Source organism: Misgurnus anguillicaudatus, chromosome 24 (genome assembly GCF_027580225.2).
Source record: "Misgurnus anguillicaudatus chromosome 24, ASM2758022v2, whole genome shotgun sequence".
Taxonomy (NCBI): Eukaryota; Metazoa; Chordata; class Actinopteri; order Cypriniformes; family Cobitidae; genus Misgurnus; species Misgurnus anguillicaudatus.
In genome coordinates this window covers 28,286,592-28,310,819 of record NC_073360.2, presented here as the reverse complement: position 1 = coordinate 28,310,819, position 24,228 = coordinate 28,286,592, and the positions used below count along the sequence as shown (strand labels likewise).

Below are 24,228 nucleotides of genomic sequence, written 5' to 3'. Positions count from 1 at the left end.
CTTCTAGTTCTTTTGTACTCAAAATGGCGGAAGACAAGTTTGAGATGTGAGTAACGTCAGCTGATATTTATGAAGTACACAAAAATATACATATTTATGGGTACAAGAAATACGGAAAATAATAAATAATGCTGGGAGGGCAAGAGGCAAAACAATGAGAGTAGTTTCAGTTTTAGGTGAACCATACATTCAAGCCATAGACTGTCAAAAGATGGACGTAGTGTCCGTGACATCACCCATAGGTTTCTGAAGATCGTTTTTTAAGCTTAAAGTAGGCGGTGCCTGCCATCGCCATCTTGCCCCCTCGCGGATATCCGAACATGGAAAAAGAGACGGGACATGGGTGAGGCTGAGGTGGCTGGTTGCTGAAACCACTTATAGCTCGACTCTAGTGATGGCAGTGGCTGTTCAACGTCACTCAAGTGGAACTTTAAAGCAACACTATGTAGTTTTTTTTTACCTTTAAATAATGTCTCTAAAATTAGATAGAACAACTTTTAACTGGACAAATTGTATTGTTGCTGCAACCTGAGCAGCCTCCTAGATGCTACAAGCACACTCTGAAAGTGGCGGTGGAGGGTAGAGCACACAGCCCCGCCCCTCCCCCTGCCTGCAGAAGAGTGTCTGATACTAGGCACTGTTGCGCTTTTCAACCACATTGGGGAGCTGTAAGTCCTTTTTACATGGAAACTACATAGTGTTGCTTTAAGGGTTAAGAAAGGGATAATCCATGTCTAGCCATGCATTAAAGGATTTTAATGCACGACGTAGAGGCGGAGAACCACCCGACGCATGGTGGAGGGTTGTTACCTCTGCGAAGTTCACCCAAAAATAAAAGTTCTGTCATTAGTTACTTACAATCATGTTGTTTTAGACCTGGATGAATTGAGTTTTTCTGATGAGCACAAAGAAATTTTGATAAATGATGAGTAGGGAAAACAAATACTATGGAAGTATTGTGATAAACGATGATGAAATATGGGAAGGACAGAGTTGACGGTTCCCATCTGTATTAAAGTTGAATATAAGCTATGTATTTTACAGATGAAAGTTCTGCATGCTGATACTTTCATTCAGTTTTTTTGCTGTGATTCCAGACTACCACAGGCCCTACAAAAAGATTTCTTGCAGCCCGTGAGTGCCCTACATCAGCTTGGGGCAGATTTAAGCAGTAAACAGCAGATGGGGTAAATAGAGTACATGTGGCACACTGATTTCAGTGGGATTTTTAGTGTTTGGAGATGAATCAGCCTGCAGCTTGAGGAGAATTTGAGATTTGGGAGCTGTCCATAGTGCTGAAGTCTCTCACCAGTCTGCTATAGACGGCTGCCTGCTCTTTTATCTGTCATATCAAATAGAGTTCCCAGTTTTTTAGAAATGCACTGTGACAATCCTGCTGGATACTCTTGAGTCTACATTCCATTTAAAAAACCTAAAATGAGTGCTCGAAGCCATCTTCAAACACATGCATTTTATTTTTTGTTGGATTAGATTCAACCTTATTATCATTGTGTAGAGTACAGGGCGAGTACAAGCAGTAAAACAAGTACAAGCTGCAATAATGTGTATACGTATATGTATTTTATAGTTGCTGGTTCGATTCCTAAGCAGGCGATGACTGAACTGCCCTTGAGCAAGGCAACTTTCACCCAGTTGTTCCCCGGGCGCTAGTGATGGCTGCCCACTGCTTCAGGTGTTGTGTGTGTTCACTACTCACTGGGATGGCTTAAAGGGACACTTCACTTTTTTTGAAAATATGCTCATTTTCCAGCTCCCCTGGAGTTAAACATTTGATTCTTGCAGTTTTGGAGTCCATTCAGCTGACCTACGGGTCTGGCGCCGCTACCACTTTTAGCATAGCTTAGCATAATCCATAGAATCTGATTAGACTATTAGCATCACGCTCAAAATAACCAAAGAGTTTTAATATTTTTCCTATTTAAAACTTGACTCTTCTGTAGTTACATCGTGTACTAAGACTGACGGAAAATTAAAAGTTGTGATTTTCTAGGCAAATATGGCTAGGAACTATACTCTCATTCAGGCGTAATAATCAAGGACGTTGCTGACGTACCATGGATGAAGGAGGCACAATGATATTACGCACTCCTCGAAAATAGTCCCCTTGGTAACTTTCAATAGCAGGGGACTATTTTCAGGCACTAAGTAATATCATTGGGCCTCATGCAGCCATGTTACAGCAGCAAAGTCAATTCAATAGATTATGCTAAGCTACGCTAAAAGTGGTACCGCCAGACCCGGAGAACGGCTGAATGGATTCCAAACCGGTAAAAATCAAATGTTTAACTCTAGGGGAGCTGGAAAATGAGCATATTTTCCTAAAAAGTGGAGTGTCCCTTTAAATGCAAAAGACACATTCCAAATATGGGTTACCATACATTGGCCATTTTGATTAGGGTTGAAACTAAATGTTGCAGGACAGTGGCTCGCCAGGAGCAGAACGGATTACTCCTGACATAATTCATAGTCATAGCATTAAAGGTTTAAGATTTGTTCTTAAAAATTTCACCTCAAATCCGGAGAATTTCCATCTGACACTTCAAGGTTCCTCGTGTCCAGTCTCACGTTTGTCTCTCACTATAAAACGTATTTGACCTTTGAGAAGTTGTCCATTAGCCCCTTTCATTCAGCTCTTCAGATAATTACCACATCTCTGAAAGTGAGACCACACGCCCACAAATTCTCATTGACATTTCGCCCTGTTTTCTGCCTCTGAGACTCAGGAAGAGCACCTGCTTTCACCGTCTCTGTCAGGAAGTTCTTTTCCCATCTTCCTTCCTTTCCGTCCCCATGCATTAGCATTCACTGCGTGAGATGGACCTGCTCTCGGATAAAACAGAAAAACAGCACATGGTGCCACCAAGAGCTCGGCACATTGGAGATAATTGGCTGTTTGAAGGAAATAATTGCGCTGTTGGAATCGGCTCTTCATAGATGGTTTTGACGGTGAAGTATAAAACTCGGCACCCAGTGAGGCGAGGGATGATAAAGTATGACTATATGAATATTGTTTCAGAAAATTAAATAAATAAGGGCACTGTGATGTATTCTAATGTAGTTTAAAATACAATATGTAATGATGTTTTTAGGCTGTGATTGCGGCGCAAGCATGCACTTCTTGTTGAAGATATTTGCATAATAATTTCGCCAATATTTACTTTTTGGCTTTAGTGACTTTTGCTGTTTGTTTTCCCCTTTATTGTTTATCTCTCGGTTTTAGGCATCTGTGATTACAGCAGGCACCGAATTGACTTCATGCATCGGATTTAATCTTTCTCAGCAAACAGCTCAGTAAAAGCGTTCAGTCATATCACGCTGCGTTTCTTTATGGAAAGCAGACAAGCAATAATAACGTTTAGCGTAATGTGTCTGCTTTGAGCAGACGTGAAAATGCAGACCACAATATTTTCCCAGGCAGGACCTGACAACTGGCCACGAATGCTGAGCGATGAGTCAGAAAGGCATTCAATTAAAACTTATATGCTGTCAGCTGCAAGATCAATGAGGGATTTTAAGATAACACATTCATGAGAGAAGGCTGGCGAAGCTTCAAAACAAAGAAGTGTCTGAAATCATGGACTGGGTGTATTAAGCAGGTTTAAGAGAGTGATGACATCAAGGGCTTTAACCTTGATCTAACTCTTCCTTTTTATTTTAGGTGAGTCTTAAATAAAAAGTGATAAATACATATAAATATCATCTAGATTATGAAATCATAACATTCACCAGCTCCATTGAGATACATTATATAGAGCTGCTCTAACAGTTAAAGGGATAGTTCACCCAAAAATGAAAATCTGTCATTCACTCCATAGTCAGAAAACAATTTTATGGAAGTCAGTGTGCTGAAATATTATTTGGCTACAAACATTGCTCCATTTTTTTTCCCTTTTTATCCTAAATGCTCAACATGATCTCAAAGGACCTGATGTTTGAAACATTGACTATTAACCCAAATGAATGAGGCAACAGAAACAATACGTTGATTTGTGTGTCTGATCTCCTCCCCTCTCATCCGTCTTTTGTCCTGACCTTCTTATTTGTGACATTTTGACAGTCCAAAGGTAGAGGAGAGTGAAATACTGCAGGCAGGTTTCTTTCCTCTGAGGTTTTCTCCAGGGAGCTTGCGTCACAGAATGTATAAGGACTTCTTGCCGTCTGCCTGCCAATGTTTGCCAGTATGGCTCATAAAGGTGAAAAATCACAGATGAGATCTCTTTAATATCCCAATTATTTCTCCTGGACATCAATGAGATTAATAAAAGGAGAGCAAATGGAAACTTTTGCTTAAGTTTCATTGCTTCTGATAATTCTACTGAGAAAAAGAACAAGAAATCTCCATTAGAGTTTAATCTAAAGTCCATTACAGTTTGTGTAAAGTCATTTCAGAGAATTGTTTCTAAACACGTTAGAAATGTTAGAAATGTATTGCTGAACTATGTTACAAAGACTGTGAATGTAGTCTTAAATTGTGGAGTTACACCATTAAACAGCTTTTATACATTTCTGTGTTCAGGATTATTTGGGCGTGGCTTTCACTGTGGCTTGATGATGCACTGGAGTCACCGAGCATGGCTCCGCCCCTAACACAATCACTAGCATTTATTCAGGTTGTAGAGGTATTTGGAAGTTTAGAGGGACGGTGTTACAAGATTTTTGGTTTCACAGGTGAACCTTATGTGAATATCTATTCGATGTGATGATACTAAAGGACTTCGAATTCTTTTTTAATACTCGTAACACCGGAAGCTTTCCCGCCAGTGGCCGTGGTTTTAGCGCAGACAGCGAGCACATTGTTTGAGAGCAGAGAATGCAGCTAATTTTTTCCAGCTTTTAACTTTTTTTATATTATTTTATTGGCCCATTTTGCCTTTATTAGACAGTAATTACGAGATGACAGGAAAGTACAGGGTGGAGAGAGGGGTATGGGATCGGCAAAGGACCTTGAGCCAGGATTCGAACTCGGGTCTGCACCATATGTCGGCGCACTTGTCTACTACACCATCAGCTCCGACGCTTTTAACTTATTTTATTTACATGGCAGGTTTTTTATCATTCAAATTTTTCTGGTGGTTAATAAAATTTTTCTGTGATGTCACAAACTCAGAACACATATTTAATATCACTTTATACAGAGTTTAATACGAGATCTCAACAATGTCACATACTGAGCTCAGACTTGCCAAGTCTGCAATCAAACGTCAATATATATTTAAGATTTCAAACTTTTCAACACAAAATTACCCAAATTCAGATTCCTTTTTCAACTATAGCCTAGACCGTTAGACATTTTCAAGGGTTTTTAAAAATACAATAAATTACTGTATATGATGTTTGATGTCACAGAAAAATGTGAATTACAGTTATTTACTGTATTAATATGTATTATACTTGGTGATATACAGTAAATAATTCTTAACTTATTTTAATAATTGTCTCATTTGTTTCTATTAGTATTTCCCCCAAGCAATTTTAGGACAAACATCTTTGACTACTTTGAATCTTATTGTAAATAAAACACAAGTTAGAACTCTAGCAAAACAACTGAGCTATAAAAGTGAGCTATAAAAGAAAAAAAAGATAAAAAAAAAGTTTCTTAGCTGTCACTGGGGCAGTACCCTTTCTAAAAGTACATATTTGCACCTAAAAGGGTCATATTATACAGGTACCTCAGCGGTACTTATTGATACCAAATGTATTCATTGCCCCAGTGACAGCTTGAGACCATTTTTGACCATTTTCTCTGACAATGGTGGGTAGTTTTGTCACTTGTTAATACCTGGAATAAAGATTCATTTTGATTGATCGGATCAGAAGTGGACAAGAGAGACATGCTCGTTCACATCTGGTGTTTTAATCCATCTCTTTTATCCACTTTTGAACGCTTCAGTCCTAAATATTTTGAGGGGATGGTCCTGTTATTCGACTAAACTGCATATGAAGAGTTTCGTTGCAAAACGAGATAACCACCGGTTTTTTTAATTGTTCAGAAATCTTGTTTTTTGGTTCTGCATTCCTATTAATTTCAATTGAACTGCAGTTGGTTTGTTTTGATTTAAACCTTCATAACTTAAAAAATACAGCTAAGTAGCACCATAAAACAAAATAATAACATGATAACATAATAATAAACATGTTTTGACAAAAATGTTAAAAAATGGATTTATCTCGTTTTGCAACGAAACTCTTCATATTAATACCAGGTGTAAACAGGCTCTTAGTTTAATGATGATACTAACCAAGTGTATTTTAATGAAATCTTGTCAAATCTGTCGAAATTACCATTTATATTAAATTGGTTTCACAGAGCAATGTTTTTAAAGCACCATAGGGTTTCTTTGGAGATAAATGCAATTTCAAGTTTTCACATATTTCTGCAAACCTTCTGCAAACCATTAGGCACCATGCTGTTCAATACTATAACGAAAAAGCAGTACCATATTTTTATCCACAAGAGGTGAACCCTGCTGCATACATTCCCATAAACATCTTTTTCATCTCTGAAGAAGTATTACACTGTCACCCTTTTTCCATATACTAGCGAGGTTCCTGGAAAGTTATTCTTCACTGGGTTTGATCAAACAGTGAGATTCAGATATGCAAAAAAACACAGATTCAACCACTGGTGCTGTGCTTTTATCGCCTGGAACCAGGCATCTCTCTATCCTGCTCGACAAATGTGTAGATGATATAAAAGACAGAGGAGCTGCTCTTCCCTGGAGAGGTCTTTATCGGCGCCTGCGTCCTCCACTCACCATCACTCTCGGTAAATAGGACATCAGCGCTGTTTATTTCCACACTGTTCATAGCCACAGCGAAAATGATGGCTAAAGTCTGATTTGTGCTACACGTAGTCATGGCAACCGAGCATCTCTGAATCCCAACTAGTCAGGCTCGCTGAGAGTGGTGGATGGAGAAGGATACTTGGAATTGGTCGACCAGATTGAAGCGCTGCATTTACTAATCACAACCTCCTCGCTCCGGGCATGAATGCAGTGCCCGAGCTGGTAATTCTTCAAATATCAACTTGTGAATGGATTGTTTTGTAGGCTCCATAGTCAGAGCTGGTCATGACCTCACATTAACCATTTCATGAACTCATCTCTGATGTAGTATGTATGCAAATGAGAATCTGAGTATTGCTTAATGGGCAATCTTTATTATAAAGTGGTCATTTTAATAGGAGTGTAGATGCTGACGGTTATTGTGGATATGAAGGTTTAGCTTTGAAGCTCTGGCTAAACATCAATTATGGTTTAGTGTTCCTAAAAGGATATAATTAAAGGGATAGTTCACCCGAAATGAAATCTTTCACCATTTATCCTATTGCTACCTTACACTCACAGAAAAATGTACAAAAAACATCACTGGCCTTTGTTTAAAAGCTCTTGGTACCTGTATGGTTCCCTTTCAGTCGGTCAGTACGACGTCGAATTGGGACGCGAAGTTTCCGTTCCCTTCCTTCATGGAACGAGGGTTACATACATATACAAGAGGTTTCCTTTCAGTCGATCACTATGAGGTCATGTCATGAACCGATGAATTGGGACTTGACGTCTCCGTTCCCTTCCTTCAGGGAACGAGGGTTACGTACGTAACCGAGACATTCTCTTTCAGTCGGTCACTATGGGACGTGATGTCTCCTCTAACTTCCTTTAGGGATCAAGGGTTACATACATAACCAAGACGTTCCCTTTCAGTCGGTCACTACAACGTCATGTCGTGACCGACAAATTGGGACGTGACGTCTCTGTTCCCTTCCTTCATGCAACAAGGGTCACGTACATAACTGAGACGTTCCCTTTCAGTCGGTTACTACGACGTCACCTCGTGTACGACGAATTGGAATGTGACATCTTTGTTCCCTTTCTTCATGGAACGAGGGTTACGTACGTAACCGAGACGTTCCCTTTCAGTCAGTCACTATGACGTCACGTTGTGACAGACGAATTGGGATGTGACGTCTCCGTTTCCTTCCTTCACAGATAGAGGGTTATGTACATTACCAAGACGTTCCCTTTCAGTTGGTCACTGCGATGACACTTTGTGACCGACAAATTGGGACGTACGTCTCCGTTCCTTTCCTTCAGGGAACGAGGCTTACGTACGTAACCAAGACGTTCCCTTTCAGTCGGTCACTACGATGTCACGCCGTGATTGACAAATTTGGACGTGACGTCTCCATTCCCTTCCTTCAGGGAACGAGGGTTACGTATGTAACCGAGACGTTTCCTTTCAGTCGGTCACTACAATGTCACGTTGTGAACAACAAATTGGGACGTGACGTCTCCGTTGCGCTCCTTCAGGGAACGAGGGTTACGTACGTAACCGAGACGTTTCCTTTCAGTCGGTCACTACGATGTCACGTCGTGACCGACGGATTGGGACGTTACATCTCCGTTCCCTTCCTTCATGGAACAAGGGTTATGTACGTAACCGAGACGTTCCCTTTCAGTCGGTCACTACCATGTCACGTCATGACCGAAGAATTGGGACATGACGTCTCCGTTCCCTTCCTTCATGCAACAAGGGTTACGTACGTAACTGAGACGTTCCCTTTCAGTCAGACACTACGACGTCACGTCGTGATCGACCAAATGGGAAATGAAGTCTCCGTTACCTTCCTTCAGGGAACGAGGGTTACGTACGTAACCAAGAAGATCCCTTTCAGTCCGTCGCTACAACGTGACGTCGTGACCGACGAATTGGGACGTGAAGTCTATCTTCCCTTCCTTCGAGGGTTATGTACGTAACCGAGACGTTCCCTTTCAGTCAGTCACTACGATGTCACGCCGTGGCCAACGAATTGGGACGTGACGTCTCTGTTCCCTTCCTTCAGGGAACGAGGGTTAGGTACGTAACCGAGACGTTTCCTTTCAGTCGGTCACTACAACGTCACGTTGTGAACAAAGAAATTGGGAAGTGAAGTCTCTGTTCCCTTCCTTCAGGAAACAATGGTTACGTAGGTTTGAGCTTTATGGTGATGACTTTTACGGCTCTGCATTATAAGCTTATCTGTTAAGATCAGAGGAAGGTTACGCTTGGCGATGGTATCTACAATGTCTCTGTAACTCTTATTGAGTTTTGAAGGCAAAAAGATTAGAAAAATATGCAGACTTTAGACACCGCATATGTATGAATAACATATTTGGAGCCAATGCACAATTTTGCCTGCCATCAAGACTGCATGCCTTTTGCATGCCAATTAAACGTTCCGTTGTATCAAACGCTACTTTAAAAACACCAATGTGTGCACTGAAAATGATGTTTTATATAAACAAGGTTTGGGAGGAGCTGATCAGTCAATGAACTCGGCTGGCTTTCAATCATTAATCAATGAACATGGCTGGCTCTTAATCACTAATCAATGAACTTGGCTGGCTCTCAATCACTAATCAATGAACACGGCTGGCTCTCGATGATTAAGCAATGAACACGGCTGATTATCAATCACTAATCAACACAACAACTTAGTACCAGCTCTATAAATAATCATAGAGTCCTTACCCTCAATTCTCTGGGACATTATTGCAAGATGTCCAGTCAAACAAACCCAGCACAGGAAATTCACCATACCACACAGGATTATCTCGGGCCTTCCGACAGCGGTCGGGATGTTTCAATCAAGCCCGAGGCATCCCCACAGGCCGGGCGATCTTTCCGCATTGCTACACGAATCCCGAGGAGAAAAGGACCGTCTCCTCGCACCCCGCAGAGGCGCTCCCCACCATCACCGGCATCTTCATACGCTTCTGCTTCTCCAGGAATCCCCGACATCAAGAAATGGTCCATCCTAGGCCTCGAACTAGCTCTTGAAAATGCAGATATTCCATTCTCATGTAAACAAACAAAGGCGCAACTGTTCAGCCTACTCCGCGATAGCCGGAGGGCTACTCAACCCCCGCAAACAGCCGTGACAGCAAGCTCTGACTCCTCGTCTCTGCAAGCACGGAGTACACCGTACACCCGAAAGACACCAGGGAAAACACGGAGGTCTCAAAGACACCGCATGAAGCCATCAGCTAGCCTGGGTCGCCCGCCGATGTCTCCAGCAGCCAGCTCACAAGCGAGTCAGCTAGCAAGCCAGCCAGACAGCGCGAACATGCTTCCGCTCACGGCAACGGCTTCACTCCTCCCACTGCCGCTTCTTTCTCCCGGCCAATGGCCTGCTGCCCCTCCGTCTCTCTATCACACGGGGTTGCGTTCAGCAGCAGCGCCGGCCGCATCTATTTTTCCTTCTCACATTTCTCCCATTTTTTCCGCAGGAGCTGACACGAGTGCGGCAACGGCTTCGCTCCTCTCACTGCTGCTTCCTTCTCCCGGCCAATGGCCTGCTGCCCCTCCGTCTCTCTATCACACGGGGTTGCGTTCAGCAGCAGCGCCGGCCACATCTATTTTTCTTTCTCACATTTCTCCCACTTTTTCCGCAGGAGCCGACACGAGCTCGGCAAAGGCTTCACTCATCCCACTGCCGCTTCCTTCTCCCGGCCAATGGCCTGCTGCCCCTCCGTTTCTCTATCACACGGGGTTGCGTTCAGCAGCAGCGCCAGCCACATCTATTTTTCCTTCTCACATTTCTCCCATTTTTTCCGCAGGAGCCAACACGAGCTCGGTAACGGCTTTGCTCATCCCACTGCCGCTTCCTTCTCCCGGCCAATGGCCTGCTGCCCCTCCGTCTCTCTATCACACGGGGTTGCGTTCAGCAGCAGCGCCGGCCACATCTTTTTTTCCTTCTCACATTTCTCCCACTTTTGCAGCAGGAGCCGACTCGAGCGTGAGGATGCCTCCGCTAACGAGTCAGGCCCCGGTTTTCGCTGCAGGAGCCGACACGAGCGTGAGGATGCCTCCGCTAACGAGTCAGGCCCCGGTTTTTGCCGCAGGAGCCGACAAGAGCGTGAGGATGCCTCCGCTAACGAGTCAGGCCCCGGCACCCTCTATGACTTTTCAACCTGATATTTTCGCCCACGGATCGACCCAAAGCGTGAGGCTGCCTCCGCAAGTGGCTCCAGCGGCTTCTTTTTCTGTTGATTCTGTTCCCCAGACCCGTCAGCCTTTCACGCTGGCTACCGCAGCACCAATGCCCATCCCACCCAACGCATTGGCCTTGGAACCTCCCCCTGTCATCAATTCCATCAGGCAACAGATCCTCGCAGAAATTGAGGCAGCCGGCATCAGAAGCGGATCTTCACCCAACACTAGTGCCTCCCTATTCAACTATAATATTCCCTTAAATCATCCACTCAAAGACCTTCTTACCACCTCTCTAGATACTATACTCCAAGCAGTCTCAATGGGAACTCTTCAAACCTATCTGACAGCTTGGAGAAGCTTCAGAACTTTCCATCATTTACACCAGATCCCTTTAGCCAACTTCTCTCTACTTACCATAACATCATTCATATCGTACCTGCATAAAGTCAAACACCTTCGAATCAGCACAATTAAAGGGTATATGAGCGGGAATCCAATTTTTTCACAAACTAATGTTAGGCTCACCCTCAACTGCTATCACTAATCCCCAGACCGCCATGCTTTTAAAAGGTATTGAAAAAACCCAACCCAAGAGTCCAGATCCCAGGTTACCCATAATCATAGAAATCCTTTCAAAATGTCTAGCCACTCTTCGCAAAGGCTACTCCTCAGTACATACTGCCCGAACCCTAGACGCCATGTTCGTGTTAGCCTTTTTTGGTTTCCTCCGCTGTTCAGAATTCACTGTTTCAGCCACCTTTGACCCAAACCTACACCCAACCATCTCTGATCTAGCCATAATAGATGACGAAACCATCTCATTTTTTATCAAACACAGCAAGATGGACCAAATGAGAAAAGGACACCACATATACATTTTCAAAATTCAAACTCCCATCCAACCATACCAAGTTCTCAAAGCTTACACTTCCTACCGTTGCCACCAGATTAAATCCTCTTCCGACCCACTTTTTGGGGATGAATTCAACCGCCCAGTAACCCGCTTTTGGTTTCAGAAGCACCTAAAACAAGTTTTGCTAACATCTGGCTTCCCCCCCCATGAATTTTCAAGTCATTCCTTCCGCATTGGAGCAGCCACAACAGCTGCTCAAAAAGGACTCCCAGACTCCCAGATACAAACCCTAGGCCGCTGGTCTTCGGAAGCTTTAAAAAATTACATCAGGGCAGATCGTGCTTCCATCAAAGAAGCCCACCAAACACTCACGGCCCAGCAAACGGACATAAGATCAACCGTCACACATAAACCCATCATCACCCTCGATCGTCTTCCCTGCCTCCGCAGAAGCTAGTACCGGCAACTCAAGCTGACACCCTCATCAGAATCTTACACAGCCCTACCGCAACAGATTCCTTCTCAGATAACAACAACTGTCGCAGCGCGACCACTCTTGCAGAAGCCCAAGCTTTTATTTCACTCTCTGCCACAGCAGATGCCTTTTTTAAGCCAGTATCGCAGCAGCGACCGCCCCCACAGGGGCCCGTGCTTCTTTCACTTCCTCTGTCAATAAAACCTTCCCTTTCCAACTCAGGCCAGTATCGCAGCAGCGACCGCCCCCACAGGGGCCCGTGCTTCTTTCACTTCCTCTGTCAATAAAACCTTCCCGTTCCAACTCAGGCCAGTATCGCAGCAGCGACCGCCCCCGCAGGGGCCCGTGCCTTTTCCTCGATCTGCCGCAGCAGTCGACTTCTGAAGCCAGTATCGCAGCTGCGACCGCCCCCGCAGGGGCCCGTGCTTCTTTCACTTCCTCTGCCAATAAAACCTTCCCTTTCCAACTCAGGCCAGTATCGCAGCAGCGACCGCCCCCGCCGGGGCCCGTGCCTTTTCCTCGATCTGCCGCAGCAGTCGACTTCTGAAGCCAGTATCGCCGCTGCGACCGCCCCCGCAGGGGCCAGTGCTTCATTCACATGCTCTGCCAATAAAACCTTCCCTTTCCAACTCAGGCCAGTATCGCAGCAGCGACCGCCCCCGCAGGGGCCCGTGCCTTTTCCTCGATCTGCCGCAGCAGATTATTTCAACCTCGAAGCCCGTATCGCAGCGCGACCGCCCCCGCAGGGGCCAGTGCTTCCTTCACATTTTCTGCCCAGCAGAATCTATGCATCTATCGCTGCCTAAGCAGTACTGCTCCCTCTGGAGTTTTCTTCTTCCTCAACTACCTCATGTCTGGCTCCTCTAGAGCACAGCCCCATCTCAGGGCACAAACTGCTTCCTTCGCTCCCTTGGAGTCCTACCTTGCTCCTTACAGCACTACCTCACCTATTACCTTTAAAAACTCCCCGCTCTTCTTCAGAGTACAATTTTCTCCCTTCCCTACATATTGGCAGCAGCAGATTTTGCTCCCCCGGAGCCCCCTATATTCTTCAAACTACAGCCTTTGGGTCCAGGCCTCTGCCCCACCTCATATATCCTTCTCAACCTATTCACAGCACTTCTCAACAGTGCCCGCTCTCCAGAGCTGCCTTTTTCAATTCTACCCTCTACTTCAGCATTTTCCCCAATGAGGGCCAGCACCTCGCCTTCTCAAGCCAGCCTTCTTTGGGGAATTGTTGTTCAGGCGGCTGTCCTGCACCACCTGCTCTTTTTGGGGATAACCCGGGTCAGGGCACGCCCCAGGCCCGGGGCTCCTTCCCCGGTCAAGGGACGAACGTTCCGAACTCGGGGGGTATTTCCCGAGCTCGGAACCTTCGCCCCGGGACAGCACGCCACTCACGCATATTAGCAGTCCCACTTTATTGTCAGTGAGGCGAACTCGTAAAATGATGTTTTATATAAACAAGGTTTGGGAGGAGCTGATCAGTCAATGAACTCGGCTGGCTTTCAATCATTAATCAATGAACATGGCTGGCTCTTAATCACTAATCAATGAACTTGGCTGGCTCTCAATCACTAATCAATGAACACGGCTGGCTCTCGATGATTAAGCAATGAACACGGCTGATTATCAATCACTAATCAACACAACAACTTAGTACCAGCTCTATAAATAATCATAGAGTCCTTACCCTCAATTCTCTGGGACATTATTGCAAACCCACCTCCACCCCTTCGCCTCACTACGTACATTTAGCTCAGCACCGGGGATAACCCGGGTCAGGGCACGCCCCAGGCCCGGGGCTCCTTCCCCGGTCAAGGGACGAACGTTCCGAACTCGGGGGGTATTTCCCGAGCTCGGAACCTTCGCCCCGGGACAGCACGCCACTCACGCATATTAGCAGTCCCACTTTATTGTCAGTGAGGCGAACTCGTAAAATGCTTTTGTTTACTGACAAACACACTATACAAGGAAACATTTTAGTTGTATGACACATTCAGCTTAGGATGTTTTCTTACAATATTTTGATTACAGCATTGAAAACCCTGTAAGCTTCAAGTATTTATGAATAGTAATAACCCAAAAATTGTCTGGTACTTTTAGTTTATCATTTGTATGAAAAACAGTGCAGAATAAAAGATTTTTTATCTTTTTAAAAGCATGAATGCCACACTGGTTTGTGTGTGTTCAACTCTGTTATTAGGCTGCTAAATTGTAAATAACTTCACAAGGACTTTATATTGGGTGTTTGATGTTTACTATTTTTTTTTAAGTTTAAAACTTTTTGGAAAAAAAAATCCTATTCTGTTGTTAACTCACCTATGTTTGAGGTAATATTGGTGGCTGGATGGAAAGTTAACATTTTTTTTCTTTATTTTCTCATTACTCATTTCTTTCTTTTTTGGTTGTCTCTGCACAAGCTGAGATAAGAGAAAATATTTGTATTTTATGCTTACATCAAACTGTGATACCCTCTATTGCAGTTTATGTGCGTTCATTCAGTATTTACCTAATGCACATAAATTATACAGCATCCGACTGCTTATACCAGAATGTGGCTTTTATGTGAACTTCCTTAAAAATGTGTTTATCCAAGCAAAGCTAATCAAACTAATAAATGGCCTGATCATCATAACATTTAATTACCTCTAAGACTCCCATTTCATTTCAGCAGATTCAACGTTCTGCTGATATCCACCTCACCTCCTACCAAAACTCATTCTCAGCTTCTTTCTAAGAGAAATTGAAACTGACAAACTAAAACCTTCTGGCCGGTTAGGATTAACACTAATATCCAGTGGACAGAAATCCACAAGCGGTCGTATTTCCTTTATCGATTTGATTCAACGCTTGCCGCTGTGTTTAAGGAACCTTTTTATGGGTCCCTGAAAATTTGTGGATCACAAAGTTATTGAGTACCTGGGAAGACGCCTACTTTTTTGTAGAATTATAGAATAGGTTTTTTTGATGATGATGATAATGATTAATCCCAAGAAACTTTACAATCAGACAATTTTCGTTTATGAGAAAATGTGGTAGCACTTTATTTTAAAGTACGTGTACTTACCTTGTACATATGTGGCAAATGTGTTGTACTCACAGACAAATGTGTGGTACTTACTTTTGATTATCTACATGGTAATTAAATGATATCATTACTGTACTTACCAGTGGTACATACTTGGTAGTTACTATATTATGTAATTCTAGATGAGTACTGGATAATACCAGATACATACTTATTAGGGTTGTCAAACGATTAATCGCGATTAATCACATAATCGCAATTAATCCCATACAGAATAAAAGTTTGTGTTTACATGAGATATTTTTATTTATTTATATATAATTTAAATTATATAAAAATATAAATAAATATACACGTAATTGTTTCTTAAATACATACATGAATGTGTGTTTATATATACATAATAATTATGCACAGGGCACAAACATACAATAAGCAAACACAAACTTTTATATTGTATGGGATTAATCGCGATTAATCATTTGACACCCCTAATACTTATAATATAGGTATACTGTAACTAACAAGAAACACTACTTTACTTACAAAATGAAGGTACAATATAAGTATTTAGTACTTACAGGCAAGTATGGGTTAAGGACAGTACTTATATTGTATATTTATGATAACTAATAACAAACATTACTGTACTTACAAATTGTATGTGCACAGTAAGTGTATAGTACATACAGGCCAGTGTACGTTGACCACATATAGTGTCTCTAAAGAGAAACACTACTGTACTTATAAATTGTATATACTGTAGATGGTAAGTGTGTAGTACTTACAGGCCAGTGTAAGTTAATGAAAGGCACTTATAGTGTACATATATGTTAACTAATAACAAACATTACTGATGTGCCATTTTTCTACTCTGTATCTTTGTCCTTTATTGTACCATTTATACCCAAACACTAAATAACGTATGCATTAACTACTGGGTACATTCACGAGTACGTCCATGGAAACAGGAGTGTAAAATAAAGTGTTGCTTAGGACCTTCCAGTCAAACCATAAAATAATATGCATTGTTGGTTTTAAAGGCTACAATTATGTACAAAGATACTGAGTACAAAATGGCACATCAGTAATGTTTGTTATTAGTTATCATATACATACACTATAAGTACCTGTCATTAATTACAAAGGACTGGAAGTATTAAACACTTACCATGTAAATACAATTTGTAATTACAGTTGGATTTATTATTAGTTATCATTTATGTACACTATAAGTACCTGTCATTAATTACAAAGGCCTGTAAGTACTAAACACTTACCATGTAAATACAATATGTAATTACAGTAGGGTTTGTTATTAGTTATCATTTATGTACACTATAAGTACCTGTCATTAACCCACACTTGCTTGTTAGTACTAAACACTATATTGGACATTCATTTGTAAGTACAGTAGTGTTTCTTGTTAGTTACAGTATACCTATACTATGTATCTGGTATTACCCAGTACTTATCTAGAATTAAATAACTACTATAATAACTATAGTCATTATAATACCCAGTATGTACCACTGGTAAGAACAGTAATGATACCATTTAATTACCACGTAGATATTTAGAAGTAAGTACCACACCTTTGTCTGTAAGTACAACCATTTACCATATATGTACAAGGTAAGTATACATACTGTAAAATAAAGTGCTACAGAAAAGGTAAATTAATGCATATTATGAAGTACACTCTCAGAAATAAAGGTACGAAAGCTGTCACTGGGATGGTACCCTTTAAAAATGTCCTAATATGCAGCATTAGGGTACAGATGTGTACCTTTTATATTTTAATTATGAGATAATTTGAAAAACCCACGTTTGACCTGCTCTAGCATGTAAAACACCAATGCACCAATGCTGTTTTATTTCTGAAATTACAAGAACAAGACTTCCAAGAATAAATACAAACTGAAAGGCTTGATAACACTAATGTAACAGATAACAGGTTGCATTATCAGTTCAGTTTTTAAATCGAATCCTCTTTGATGCCAGGTGTTAAGCATCAGTGGCTCTTATATGCACTTATAACACTTAAAGTAAATCAGTAGCTGTTTATATCAAAATATCTCAATTAGGGCCAGCATTTCTTACGTGAGTGTTTTGAGTCGTAGCAGCTCTCAACCTTTAATATAACCACTGAAAACTCAATGCAAATTAAAGCAGATTATAGCTTTGCTATTGACTCATATTCGGCCTGAGAGGTACAGCTTTCTGAGTGTCAAATTTGGCGATTTGCTCTTTTATTTACCTCTCATTGCACAATGGATGCAAATTACTCCCGGGATGTGAGCATGCAATTAAACACATCACATCAGTGTATGAGAAGATCTGCTCTTGAATGCTTTCATTAAAAGGGAGGCTGTGTGGAATAGGCAGCTACACGCTAACATGATTTTACTGGTTTTGGCCTTGCATGTTCTGGCGTGTTGGGTTGAATGATGTGTTGCAGTCTCGGTTTAATAATCACAGACTACAAGGACTGTGTGGTTTATTTGATGTTATTGTTTTAATGCTTGAGAAAAACTGTAATTGGTTTTCTTAAGTGGCTGTTATTAAAAAAACAACCATGTATAGTTTTTTCGTGGTCGAATGTTTTCAGTGCTAAACTTAACATTCAGTGCACGGATGCTTAAAAAACTAGTAAAACATGATTAAATTCTTATAAAGAAATAGGGATTTTTTTCTAATTTAGATCGATTGATGTCATTAAAAGTGGATGATTTTATTATTCAGTACTTGATTCTGTGACTGCAATTCCATGTAATTTGGGAGTTAAACCCTTTTTTGGAATCTCAATATGCCGTTACACTTCATTGAGTTTTCTTTAAAACAGAAATACATCTATTCAAGTTCTTCCGTGCTTGTCGCTGAATTGATATACAATAGTTTCTTTATGCAGATCTTTATGCAGAAACTTCTTAATTTAGCAATCTGAGACTCATCATTTACTCACCTTAAGTTATTTTATACTTTTTTAAATTTATTTGTTTAGCTGAACACAAAGGAAGATATTTTGAGCAATGTTTGTAACCAAACCTATTGACTTCCATGGTATTTTTTCCTACTATGGAAGTCAGTGGGGCTCCTGTTTCCTGCTCTTTCCCAGCCAACGTTTTTTTTTTTAAGTTGCCAGACAGTGGCAGCATTTTTATGATTTTCAAAAATGTAATGCATTCCAGAAAATGTTCTTAATTTTTTAAATATATAAACATACAATATATCAACTGAAAAAAAAAACGTTTAATTCTCCCTTCATTTGTTCTCTTTTAATCACCTCTTAAAAATGGGTAAGTTTCTTCAAAAATATAAAATTTTGAGCAAAAAGCAGGGATAATTTTTGTGAAAGACTTTTGATAGAGATCAGATTCAGAGCGATCCTCAAAGAATACATGGAGTTTGAACCGTTTGCCCTAAGGGAATACGCTACCCAGTTTCACGAAATAATGTACCTATAGTCACATATTTTTTTATTCTTTTTCGTGATACTGTCACGAATTTCTGCGTTTTTTATGATCGTATCACAAATTTCTGTTTATGTGTCATTTTCACGTATTGCCTACTCAACTGCTTTTTCCTATTTTCAAACCATTGTCGCTTTGGTTTAGGGTTAAATTTGGTGTTTGCGTTAGGATGTCAATTTAAATATATGTTTATACTATTTTTTTCTGATTTATTTAAAAAAAAAATATTTCCTGATTTTTAAACCATTGTTGCCTGACATTAGGGTTAGAGTTGGGTTTGGGTAAGGATGTAATTTTATGTAAATCTAACCCTAAACTGAAGCGACAATGGTAAGAAAATAGGACATCACAATACGTGACAGTGACACATAAGCAAAAATTTGAGATACGATCACGAGAAAACACGGAAATTCGTGACAGTATCACGAAAAAGAATAAAAACATAACTTAACTATAGGTATGTAATTTCGTGTGACTGGAATGGAATACTTCCAGGTTTATAAGTTGGGTAAGGGCGCAACCTGATGGATAATAGCATAAATACGGATTGCCATAAAAATCCGTCATTGGCAGGGAAACGTTTTCTCTTAATTGAGGCCTTTGTGTTCAGCAAACACAGAAATGTATACAAGTTTGTAAAACCTGAAGGTGAGTAGTAAATGATGACAGAATTTTCATTTTTAGATTAACTATACCTTTAAGCCTAGTCCACTGATGTGCATGTCTTATTTTTAGGTAATTTTGCTCATCTTGATTTAAGATTTTTTTGGATAGTTGTACTAAAAACAAGAGAAAAATACAGAATGAGGTTAAAACAACTTGGTTTTGCAAGTCAATTTAATCTACTACTTGTGAAAAGTTGACAACTTATAAAATCAAGTTGATATTATCTAAAGGAACAGTATGTAAGAAATTTATATCAATTAATCATAAAATGTCACCAGACATAAAGAAATCATTTTAATTTCAAATACTAATATCACTCACTACAGTGGTCTGGCCAGGATTTTGTCATTTAAAAAGTGCAATTGCAGCCCTCAACTTTGTTTATGTTGTCATGTTGTGTATTGGCCACCAGTTGTGTTATGCAGTACCAGTTTTAGCCACAAGTTTTGTGATTGCAATACCAGTTTTGGCCACAATCCTACATACTGGTCCTTTAACTTAATTAAATTTTTAATTCAGCATAAAAATATTTGTTGATTTAACAAAAATGCTGCATATTTTACAGTGTAGGATAAGCCCTGTCTGGGAAACCGCCCCAAAGTGTTTCAAAGTACACAAATATCTTTAGACTTTTACAGACCCTAAATGAGGCACTGATGCACACCAGTGTCCAAAAACCAAAATGGTTCTGTGTGATTTGTAACAGCCGTCAAGCTTTGCAGTATTTTGTTTTTCACAATTTTACATTAAAACAGATCTGGCAGCATCTCCCAGCATTCACTCGATTATGAAGCCTGTCAGTGTAACAAATCCCTCAACATAAAACTTTTAGGTACTAAAACTTTTCTGCCGTGCCTCAGAGTTCAGCTTTGATTCACGGTGTGTTTTTGATGTGCTTTCGAGTTTCAACAAGGATGCAAAAACCTAAAAGTGTCATAAATCTGGTCAGTACAAATTCTGCAAGCTTGTGTTTTTCATTTTAATATTTTTTCTTCTACTCTGCGTGGGAAGTTTTTCTTCAATAAGTGAATGTTTAAAGTGAGCTACTATGATTGTTTTTTATCTTAATACTGTGCATTGTTGTGCTCTAATTGTAGCTGTTGTCGTCTTTACTGTCAGTCATTGCATATGTTGGGATGTTTATAAAACACTGCAAACTGACGAATGAGCGTTTTCTTAGATGCAACGTTTTATATTTTACTTTTTCTGCCTCTCTTCTTGCGGTTCTCCCTGTTATGTGGCATTCACACCAGCCGCGGTAGAGGCGGCAAAAACACAAGTTGGACACTTTTTGAGTTTACTCGCTTCATTCGCGTGTGAAATTCTAGCCATTTGAGACATTCACACGGAAATCCACGCGGTCATGGGAGGGGCTTCTGCGACTCAGCTCGCTCTCTGTAATGACGTCAATACTAGAGCAAGCTCCTGATTGGTTAACGCGGTGTAAATATCCGCCAAAGTTCAGATTTTTCAACTCGAACGTTTCCCGCTGCAATGCTCAATATGCACCGTGCCTTCCGCGCTTTCCCCCCCTTTCGCACCGCGCCATTCACGTGTACCGAGCCGCAGGATACCTATCCGCATCTTTGCATTGACTTAACATTTAAATCACTCACGCTTGCCGCCTCTTCCGCGTCTGGTGTGAATGCCACATTAGAGAGCACACAGCTCCATCACATGCAAATCTCTCGTCAAGGCTGTGAAAAAAGTGTGGTTGCCATATTGTCCATCAGCTGTTCTAGTGAGAAATGAGTACAGTAGACTCTGTTTATTGAATCAAAGTGGTAGTTTTTATTTTCCGAACTATGCACAAATTATATGTTGCCAACAGAACAATCCCCTCACCCATTTCTAAGTTAAAACCCATCATTGATCTAAAGCATCAGATGTGTGGTTTGATTCACGTTCCGGGTGGCAACAACAAGTATTAAGGAGTAAAGCGGAGCTGCAGAGTTTAATAGTGTTTTTTTAATATAAACCACCAGGAGATTCAAGGCTCTATTTTCCACATGTGTGCATCGCTGCTCTTCGAAAAAGATGCTTTAAGTCTTCTCGTGCAGCCCTGACTGGTTTCGAAATCTTCAATTTCATGCTTTCTTAAGCTACAGAACACAATTATTGACTATAATAATAGTAATTGTTATTGTTTATAACCAAAAGGAGAACTTTTCTGCATTCCTCTAGGGATAGATTTTGAGGTTTCTTTTAAATGATGATTGTTTTATAATGATTCTTCCTAATCTCTTTCGCTTTTCCCTCCTCTAATTATATTTAACCCTTCATTCTCATGCAGCTGGTTGGAGGCGAGTTCGACCTGGAGGTAAACTTCATCATCCAGGATGCCGAGGGCATCATCTGTATGCTGGATCTCCTGGAAGACTGTGAGGTCACCTGCCAGGCGGGAATCTGGAGCATGTTTACGGCTATATTGCGTAAAAGTGTCCGCAACCTGCAGACCAGCACTGAGATCTGCCTCATTCAGAGGCTGCTGCTCAAGATCGGCTCTGTGGATGATATGATCGCAGGTAAGAGGGGTCTTCGTCTGACCCCATTTTGAAGGGTTACAAGTGACCTCTTGTAAAATTCATTTCCTTTCCTATTTTTCTAGAGCTGTAAAAATGGTTCGGAATTACTTTCTAAACGGCTCTCGAATGAAATATGTGCACTATCTGACTCCAAATGTCTAGAAAATAACGGATGTCATTTTGCACACATTTGAATGGATTTAAAATACAAGTTTGACTTCAATGAATGATATACTTTGGAAAGTTCACCCATTTGATAATTCTTGTACACTTGTTATGTGTTATGTTTTTAATGACCTCACATTAATTACAAGAATGCATGGGAAATTTCTCATTTAAAATAAGGTTAATGCAAAAATGTGAATTAAAGTTGTAAACAAAACAAACATAAAATGGTTACCATTGCAGTACTTACTTTTACTGGAGGTTAATATTACAAAATGCATCACAAATTTACATAGCAAGCCTGTACATTTGTCTTAAAGTCATTCGGATCACGCTGTGCTCTTACTAAAGCTTGTGTCATTCACATACCCAGTCCACAGTCTTGTTTTTAAACCACGCGGTGTGTTTAATAGAGCACACGGTTGATTATTGCATCTGAGGTCAAAGATAGCGGTCTTAAATCTCCTCTGAACTGCGGGTGTGAGAGGAAATGGGCAGCGTCTTGCAGATTTCCATTTGTTTAGAAGTCCCAGAGTGGCATTGAGCATTGAGAGTGCTGGATATGGGGATTTAAGTGCTATTTTCTCAGTGGTGGAAATCATAAAGTTTAGACAGAAGAGAAACCAAGGGACAAATCTAATTAGGTTTCCTAATGAGATTGAGTGGCAGTTTAAAGCAATGGTACATTTTAGCTGCTCTTTGACAACGAAAAAGAATGTGTTTTGATTTGTTCTATCTGTAAATCATCCATTCAATGCATTTGTTCAGAATCATTGTAATCATTTATGTAAGTGGTAAAGGCAGAGAATGCTCCATATAAAGTTTCTGCAGCAGTCCTGATTATAGGCTACACATCATTAAAATACATGAAAGAGAATTAGTGAGCATGAACTATGTTACAGTATTGCTTTAATACAGGTTTTCTGTGTTTTTATTTTATCTCATTCATTAACCATTTTATGTTGGACAAAATATAAATGTTAAGCTGTATTTAATCAGGAACTTTCTTTAAGGAAGGATCATTAGGTCTTCTGGAAAATTCTTTTAAATTAAATTCTGAAAATGCATTCCAAATAATAACCTCTACATTTTATAGATGTTTTCATCAAAAGCCACTTACTCAAGCAATATTTTTTAAACATTGTGTGCATTTTGAGGACTCAAACCCATAACCATACAGGAACACAATTGAGCTACAGCACAACTGAGGAATAGGAACACAACTGAGGTACAAGAACACAACTGAGCTACAGGAACACAATTAAGCTAAACACAACTCAGCTACAGGACTACAACTGAGCTACAGGAACACAACTGAGCTACAACAGAACTGGGCTACAGCACAACTGAGGTACAGGAACACAACTGAGCTACAACACAAATGAGCTATAGGAACACAACTGAGCTACAACACAACTGAGGTACAGGAACAGAACTGAGGTACAGGAACACAACCGAGCTACAGGATCACAATTAAGCTACAGCACAACTGAGGTACAGGAAACAACTGAGCTACAACACAACTGAGCTACAGGAACACGACTGAGCTACAACTGAACTGGGCTAGAGCACAACTGAGGTACAGGAAACAACTGAGCTACAACACAAATGAGCTACAGGAACACAACTAAGCTACATGAACACAACTGAGCTACAGGAACACAACTGAGCTACAACACAACTCAGCTACAGGACTACACCCGAGCTACGGGAACACAATTAAGCAACAAAACACAAATCAGCTACAAGAACACAACTTAGTTACAACATAACTCAGCTACAGGAGCACAATTAAGCTAAACACAACTCAGCTACAGGAACACAACTGAGCTACAACACAACTGAGCTACAGCACAACTGAGGTACAGGAAAACAACTGAGCTACAACACAACTGAGCTACAGGAACACAACTGAGCTACAACACAACTGAGGTTCAAGTACACAACTAAGCTACAGGAACACAACTGATCTATAGGAACACAACTGAGCTACAGGAACACAACTGAGGTACAGGAACACAACTGAGCTACAACACAACTGAGGTACA

The 24,228-nt window shown here is 40.8% G+C and overlaps 1 protein-coding gene across 1 annotated transcript in view; it reads left to right on the top strand.

Annotated features, from left to right (window-relative positions):
• Positions 1 to 24,228, top strand: part of nbeab (neurobeachin b) — a 359,639-nt gene that overhangs the window by 71,217 nt on the left and 264,194 nt on the right. The window contains exon 2 of the mRNA XM_055196954.2: positions 21,784 to 22,015. Coding sequence (XP_055052929.2) covers positions 21,784 to 22,015 — 232 coding nt within the window. The remainder of the gene's footprint in view (positions 1 to 21,783; positions 22,016 to 24,228) is intronic.